At 36.3% G+C, this 8,723-nt stretch overlaps 1 protein-coding gene across 1 annotated transcript; it reads left to right on the plus strand.

Moving 5' to 3' along the window:
• The first annotated feature begins 3,899 nt into the window (after positions 1-3,899).
• psmb8a (proteasome 20S subunit beta 8A) lies at positions 3,900-7,365 on the plus strand. The gene is made up of 6 exons (XM_084423494.1): positions 3,900-4,573; positions 4,989-5,130; positions 5,291-5,402; positions 6,303-6,432; positions 6,653-6,857; positions 7,131-7,365. Exons 1-6 carry the CDS (start codon positions 4,433-4,435, stop codon positions 7,217-7,219), a joined length of 819 nt encoding a protein of 272 aa, XP_084279620.1. The 5' UTR covers positions 3,900-4,432; the 3' UTR covers positions 7,220-7,365.
• Positions 7,366-8,723: the final 1,358 nt, after the last annotated feature.

The following is an 8,723-nucleotide window of genomic DNA, read 5'->3' on the forward strand; positions in this document are numbered from 1 at the left end:
GAGATTAGGGCTGGGCGATATATCGATATAAAGAATATATATATATATATATCTTTTTTTTTTTAAATGCGATATGGAATTAGACCATATCGCATATATCAATATAGTTCAAATTTGCGCTGTGATCCTTGCTCCAAGCAAGCTGACCCGGAGCTCTCTGCACTGCTCCCCGCGCCCCCGCCCATCCTTTTCCACTTTGCGTGCGTGTTTAGAGCATGTTATGTTATAACATGAAATAAAGTCTTTCACCTCAGAAAAACGGACTTTCTTGTCCTGTCAGTCAATTACACTCAATTGCACGCGCAAATGCGGCGGCGCGCGCTGTGTATCGCCTCACTGTATATAAAGGGCAAAATAAACTACGAGCATGCAACGCCGTTACGTTGTAAATTACACGAAATAAAAGTAATGCAGGTATAATTCTCATTCTATTCACCAGGAGCAGTTTCCATGTTTCATTAACAGTTCTTGTTAGTATTGTGTATTCACCATGGTAACTGTCATTTCAATATTAACCCCAAAATGCCACTATTTTTCTTTGTGTTATTTTTTTATATTTTTAAATGACTGTGGTGGCTCATACCAACATTGTATTAAAGGAGTCATAACCTAGTATTAAATTGGATACCTACTGCTGTATTATAGTCTTTCAGGCCCTTCTAAAAAAGAAAAGTGGAAAAAAAATAAACACAGACCTACTTTTTCCCTTATTTCTGAAGGCATTATTGTCTCGCGAGATCAATGCGATGTTTTGGCTGTCGTGGACGCTCATTTTAATAATGCAAATGAGGGGTGCGTTGATTGGTTGAAGGAAGGAGGGGGGTTGACACGCAGGTAACTTCAGCATCATTCAGGGACGGACTGGGGCTAAAAAAACAGCCCTGGACTTTCTCCCAAATAGGCCCATCATCCGGCCATTCGCCTCTAGCCGTGTGGGACAGACACTAGCCAGGATGTCCTGATACTATGCCACAATACTGTAGCCTATCAGACAGGTATTCACAGCAAGTAACATCTCAAAACCAATGATGATAATTGGGGTTGTGTTTATTAATGAAGCCTCAGCCTTCAAATAAAAACAAAAAATGTACAATGCCATAAAATACAAATAATGAAATGTCACTGGCTACAGTAACCCAAATTACACAAACTTGTAATTATAAAACATATAGTTAGGCTACTGTATACCAGGGATCTCCAACCTTTTTGTGTGCAAGGGCTACATCTAGAAGGAAAATTTTTATTTGTTATACTCCAATATTTATTATACATAACATGGTGAAGCTTTTTTACTTTTCACCATCATATGGGAAATAATAAAATATCTTGATATTCTGGTTCAGACTTAAAAGCGTTTAAAAAAAATCCTGAAAACTTATGAAAATTATTTTTTTTGTTTAGTTTTTTTTGTTGATTTTCTATAAACCTATTGTAAGTGTTATCAAAAACAGTAGCCCAAACATTTAGTATAAATATAAATGAAAAAAAAAAAATGAAAAAAATAATAATAAACTGCCATAACTTCTAAACAAAAACATTACTGCATTACATTTAATACATTTATACATAACTGTATTAATATAACAGCGTTTTCAATAGTTAATTCATAGGTTTTGGTGTGTAATGTCTTCTAACTGGTTTGTTCTCGGAACAATGTTTCGCCTGTTTTTTTTGTTTTTTGTTTTTGCGTCAATATGTTGAGAATATCAGCGCGGTTTCATCTGGCTTTTTACAAGCTTAAATCACATAGTCATTTGTGGTTTATAATAGAGATAGAGAATTCTGCGCTGAATTGAAATGCTTCTCAGTGGATCGCGCAGCTCTGTGTAATAATGTTCGCGTGATCGAGATCAGCTTTGTCCGCGATCGCTGTTTTTTGGGCCGAGCTGATAATGCGCTGCTCAGATCAAACAAGTTTTGTTTCCGCTTTTTAAGCGTTTGCCATTTGATGCGTACAATCAAAGAGAGTTGGGTAATTTTGTAGAGGCAAAAGTTCAAATTGAAACGTTTAGTTGAAAAGGTCGCAAAATTATACCATTTATTCGAAGTCTGGAACCCCGACGGCAAGTTGGGGCTATTTATAGAATGTGTTTAGCGGGCAACTCACAGGCACCACGTTGGAGACCACAGCTATTCAAATATAATGTAAGCAAATTTAAAAGTGCAGCCTTATAAAATGTTAGTGGCTATAGGCCGACTCTTCTTCCTCAGTTGTTGTTTTTTACACGTAGCATAAGTGATCATATTAGTGCCCCTGCTGTTGGCTGTTAATACTGCTTTATTAGACTTTTTTTTTTTGTGCCGACGGCCCTCGGTTGGACGGCCGTTCTGGACTTTTCCAGAACGCACAGATTGTCAATCCGTCCCTGGCATCATTACAAACTGACATCATGGCGCAAGTGGTGAATCCCGACTCGGCCGCGACCTACGGGATTCAACCCTACATGTTTGAGCCAGACTCTGAACCAGAGCTGGAAAGGGAAGGTGTAGAGTTGTTGGATGGACGTCTACATCAAGATGTCTCTGAATGGTAAAGACAATCATTTTGACTGAGACATACATTAACATCGGTAACGAGCTAAAACGTTTGTTGCTATTTTCTCCCACATAGGTTTACCTTTTATTTAATGTCGATTACATTAACGAAGATGTAGTCTACTTATTTTATCAGCTTACAGTGGTTATTGAGATGAGACGTTTACTATCATGTGCTGTTTTTGCCTTGTTTCACGTTATTTAGACATTCAATATTTTTCGTCTTTAGACAGGTAACGTGTTGTTTTTCTTTATGTTTATTATTACTTGACTGTTTGTTTTATTTATCTATGTATCGTTATCTATTCTATAAAAAATCAATACAATGATATGTTGTCATAGTTATATAATATACAATAAAGCGCACACACATAACGATACGCCAGTTGAAAGTGTTGCTGGGACAGCGTCATTAAAAATGAATTTCATCCACTGGTCCCTGATAGTTTCGTCCGATTTTGGGAGATAAAACACATTTACATGTTTTTTATGGCAATCAACCACAGAGCAAGTCCGGTGTGCACTCGGTTTCTCCATCTTTCTCGACTGAACTGAATATGAGGGGGAGAGGGGAAGCAGGGCTTCCTGCTGCGGTGTCCATATATGGTATATCCTACTACCTCATGACGTCAAGAGGGAGCTGAAATCAAAATCTCGTATTTGAGTGCGCGTGCACGCACGCTGGTTTATTTACCCTGAGGTAAACAAACGCTTCACTTTTAAATATCGGCTTCCCGGCCAGTGTATAATCGTTAGTCGATCATAACATACATTGATTATCGTGGAAAAGTGAAAATGGCAGGTTATGACTCCTTTAACAAAAACTAGTTTGGGACTGCTATTTAATACCTTTAGCATAGACCAATGTTTATTAGTACTAGTCTTTACTATTAGTCATATTCTTACAATTTATGTTAAGTAAAGGGGGACAGTACTTCAGTGTGTGTGTCAACAAATTTAGAAAAAAATAAAACATGAAAAATAAAAAAATATCGGGATAGCCTATATATATCATATATCGAAATTCAGCCTAAATATATCGGGATATGACTTTTGGTCCATATCACCCTGCCCTAGTTGAGATGAAAACTCTTGTTCATTACATTTTACTTCATAATTGCAACCGCATGTGTTGTATTCATTGTTGCAAAACTTGTTCTGTAGTGCGATTGTTATCGTGATCAAAACCATTGATCTGAAGCTCAATGCTGATGCTGTCATGTAAATAGTTTTCTACTCAGCAATAAATATAACAATTTCTGATCAACCCATATCAATTGCATGCTTAAAATAACATACCGGTTAAAGCCCCGCCCATTTCAAGACAACCCAACCCACTTCCGGGTTAAATCCCGCCCACTTCCGGGTTAGGCCCCACCCAGTCCGAGTACAGATACAGATACAGATAATTCATATGGTTAACAGATACAGATACAGATACAGATAATGCTGTACTCGCTCATCCCTACTTGTTTCCGTATTTAGGTTACCATACCAAATGTTACACCTGTTTAACCTTCATCGGATGAATCTATACAGATACTGATGACGCTGAAAGACTCGCGCTCCTATTGGTCAGCCAGCAGTGTACAGAACACTTTCCTCAAAGAATCACAAAATTATCATAAATATCAAATACTTTTAAACAACAGAAGCAAAAAGAAGTACATAATGTACAGATGCTATTTGTAGATAGCGTATATGTATAGTTTTTTAAACATATATAGGCTATTTTCTAGTCGTAATCGAAACTACATTTAAAACAGTTTCTCTAAATCTTTCGGTTTCGAAATCATTGTCTTCCGTAGAGGAATCGTATTTCCTTCGTGTAAAATACGTTAGCTTATTTCGCTTTTACTGTTTTATTTACTTTAATTTCCCTTTCTTTATAAAAAGAATGGCTCTTTTGGATGTAAGTGGATATAAATATAATTCCGCGTCACAATTCGGCTTTAAGCAAACGCATTTTCTCGACGGGTCAAATCACTATAGTTTTGGGACCAAATGCCAGGAATTCGCAGTACCGGTCGGAGTCGACGTAAGTAACTTTATCATCAAAGTAAACTCTTTACTAAACCATAGAGGCAAATTATAACGGCGTTACGCTAAGGCAACATAAAAACAAACAATTTGTGTGAAATTGTAAGAAGCATGAGATTGCACTGAAACATAGCATGTTTAACAGATTGATTCCAAAAATATCCATAAACCATAATTTTTCTAGTTTTGTAGACTATTTTCAGCTGTTGTGTAGCACGTTATAGGTATTTATAACAACATTTCAAATATTTTTTATTTGCTTATAGCCTACGGCAAGAATATGTTTCTTCTATCTCCCAGATAAATTTGCTTATTGAAACACGGGGGGCAGACTCTCAGCAACAGCAAAAACATTCAATTATATATATAAAACATGTATATATATGCACTGTAACATATTGTGTTCTCATCAGCCCTCTAAGTTTCTGAAATCATGCAGTTGTGAGGATGGCGTTTCCATAGATCTGAATCATGGCACCACAACCCTGGCATTTAAGTTCCGGCATGGAGTCATCGTGGCTGTTGACTCCAGAGCATCAGCTGGAAAATACATCGGTAAGCATCCATACATCATTGAAGAGTATAAAACACTTCCTTAAGTCAATAGCAAGCTGATGTTGATAACAGGATTCAGAGTAAATCACAACAATTGTGAACATCATGTCAGTCATGTATTTATCTGCCATATCATGATGTTTCTCCAAATGTGTTGCAGCATCAAAGGAGGCCAATAAAGTGATTGAGATCAACCCTTACCTGCTGGGCACCATGTCGGGCAGCGCTGCAGACTGTCAGTACTGGGAGAGACTGCTGGCTAAAGAGTGCAGGTCTGTCTCAGCATGCTTCTGAAGGGGATGAGCATCTGCTCAAAGGATGAAGTTACCAGTTTGTGTTCAGCTGTGTCAGAAAATGTACTGTCTAAAGCTTTGGTTAGATTATTAGAAGAACAGATTTTAAAATGAAAATAATCAGTGCATTAGTAAAGATTTAAAAGGATAGTTCACCCGAAAATGTAAATTCTGTCATAATTTACTCACAGTCATGTTGTTCCAAACCCGTAAGACTGTCTTTCTTTTTCTGAACACACAAAAAAGGTATTTTGAAGAACGTTTTGGTTGTTTCATTTTCCATACAATGAAAGTTAATGGGATCAAAAAACTTTAAACTCCAAAGGGCATAAAGGTATTAAGCTAAATTTTGTATAATGAACTGATTAAAATTCAAGCCTTTATTCACTATCAAATCAAAACGCTGATCAATGCATGCATGTACAGACTACATTAAACATGCCGACATAAACCTCAAAATGCAGGGCCATCACTGGCGGGTCAAAAGGTGGTGACGATTCTGAGGGCCCCCGGCTATACTAGGCCCCAGATACCCCAGCTACGGCCCTGCTCAAATGTCAACTAATGTCAAATCTCATTGGTTTTTGCATGGCAACTTAATGTTGTGAAGATCATGTCATCATATTTGATGTAGTCTGTAAATGTATGTTGATCAGTGTTTTTATTTGATTTGACTTCTTGAGAATAAAGGCTTACATTTTTATCTGTTCATTATAAAACTATCAAATATTAATATTTGATAATTGAATAATTGAAATTTTCAATTTACAATAATTGAAAATGCAGTTTTCAAATGCAGCCCATTATGTTGATCCCAATATTTACAGCTATTCTTCATTAATACTATGTAGTTTTAAGTATGGTGTATTTTAAAAACAGACTTTACAAACTACGCAACAAGCAGAGGATCTCAGTGTCTGCAGCCTCCAAACTCCTGTGCAACATGATGCTGGGATACAGAGGCATGGGTCTGTCTATGGGGAGTATGATCTGCGGCTGGGACAAGCAGGTGAAGTCTGTGTGTTTGAATGTGAATGTTGTTGTTTTTTGCATATTTTTAGGGTGTTCTGTCTAAGCATATAATATTATACAATACAATACAATACAGTTAAATACAGTTAATACAATAAATAATATTATTGCAAAGTTCTTGGTAAGATCTCATGTGTAACAATTATGCATACACACGTAATCTCCAGTTGTTCATATGATCATTTTCCTCACATCAGGGTCCAGGCCTGTACTATGTGGATGACAATGGCACACGTCTCTCTGGCCGGATGTTCTCCACTGGCTGTGGGAACAGTTATGCGTATGGAGTCGTGGACAGTGGATATCGTGAGGATATGACTGTGGAGGAGGCGTATGAGCTGGGCCGGCGTGGCATCGCTCATGCCACACACAGAGACGCTTACTCTGGTGGTGTGGTCAACCGTAAGTACCTGTAATGTATTACAAATTGGCTAGAAATAAAAGTGAAACTTGATTAACTGTAAATACATTTGGTGGTACAACATATTTACTTGCAGTAATGTGCCATTTTTTTTCAGCCTAAAGCTGGGAGAAATCTGTTATTTGTCCCCAAAAATACTTTTGTGTTTCTGTCGAACATTATTATTTACTTAATTCATTAATGTTCATTGTTGTTGCATGTGTGTATGTGCTCTGTGTTTAAGAGATTTCGTTTTCACATGTTTTCTCTTCTAGTTTACCACATGCAGGAGGACGGCTGGATCAAGGTGTGTAAGGAGGACGTGTCCGAGTTAATCCACCGCTATAAGAAGGGAATGTTCTGATCACATATGATCTCACTCATTCAAAACTCACTGATTTATTATAATATCTGAGACAATTAAACTCTTCTCAAATCAAAAAACACTTTTGGTGCATTCTTTGTAATATTTCTGAATTGTATTTTCTATACTTTAACTTACCTTTTTAAGCAAATTAATTATCTTAATTGGCTTATTTTGCAGGACACATATAGCCCCTTAAAAAAAAAAATTGTGCTTAGTAGCAACATTAACAAGGGTTAAACAAAGTGCAGCGAAATTTTGTGCAATATGGCATTTTTTAACAAAATTATAATAATACAAAGATAGTGAAAGGACATTTTCATTTTAATTTAAAAATTTAGATATATGTTGTAATCTATATAATTAATTAAATATACCATTGATAGATTTTAGTTTACAAATTGTGTTTTATTTTAAAAGGTCTTTTGCATTAGAATCTGTCAATCAAATAATGTGATGAAGGTCAGCACTGGTACTTATATCAGTCATGCTTGTATACAACTTGCAGTTGCTTTTCATTAATCTCTAATTTCAACTTTGAGCACCAACAGCGATAGCTAAAAATATGCTATAAATACATGCCTTATACGAGTTTTTTCATATGATTTAGTTTTACAAGATTAAATTTACTTTGGGATAAATCAGTACGATAGATGTTGGTCTAATGGTTTGGTTAATCAGTGTTGATATATCACTATAGAAAATGTCACTTATGTGAAGCATACACATATAGAATATCATTACATTTGGTATTTCACACAGTTCACACTTAACAAGTTCCTTTGCCCATATAATCTTTAAGCTAATAAGGTTAGGCATATTTGTCTTGCTGTCCGCAATGGAGGAACTCAAGGAAGCGGCTTCAACTCCAGCTTAGATATACCCCCCTGTGGGACTACTAATGCTTGGGTGATGAGTATGGTAACAAGATGCCTAAATTATGTTGGTGGAGTTGGAGAGGTGGAGGGATGCCAAAACTGCTGATGCCAGAACGAGGTGAGCGGCTGCTTTATGCTCCGGCAGTTCATTGAAAGATTAGATAGGGTCACTCCTCCCGAAATTACGTTGTGAACTTAACTGAAAAATGTTTTTGCTAGTTAAAGGCATTTTCAGATAAATGTGTCTAAATATCCTACTGGGACCCATGTATAGACTTTTTTTCCTCTATAATGGACATTATATTGTAGTGAATTTCTCTGACATCATACATGTCACAGTTTAAAGCCTGGATGTCTTGAAAAGAGCATATTCAGGGCTTTTCAGAGTTACCAAATTTGGAAGTTTCACTATGACAATTCCCTTTAAAATGACTTTAAAAATGACTGACATTCATTTAGTGATTACATTTATGGAAACATGATAATATTTTGTAATTATCATTTAAATCTGACAATTTTTTAAATTCAAGAATTTGTAATGGGGTTTCAAATCAAAATATGACTTTCTGTTACGAAACAAGACATACTAGGTATTGGTGTACGTATTGATTGGACACTAGGACTAT

The sequence above is a fragment of the Rutilus rutilus genome (assembly GCF_951802725.1).
Source record: "Rutilus rutilus genome assembly, chromosome: 11".
In the NCBI taxonomy this organism is placed as follows: Eukaryota; Metazoa; Chordata; class Actinopteri; order Cypriniformes; family Leuciscidae; genus Rutilus; species Rutilus rutilus.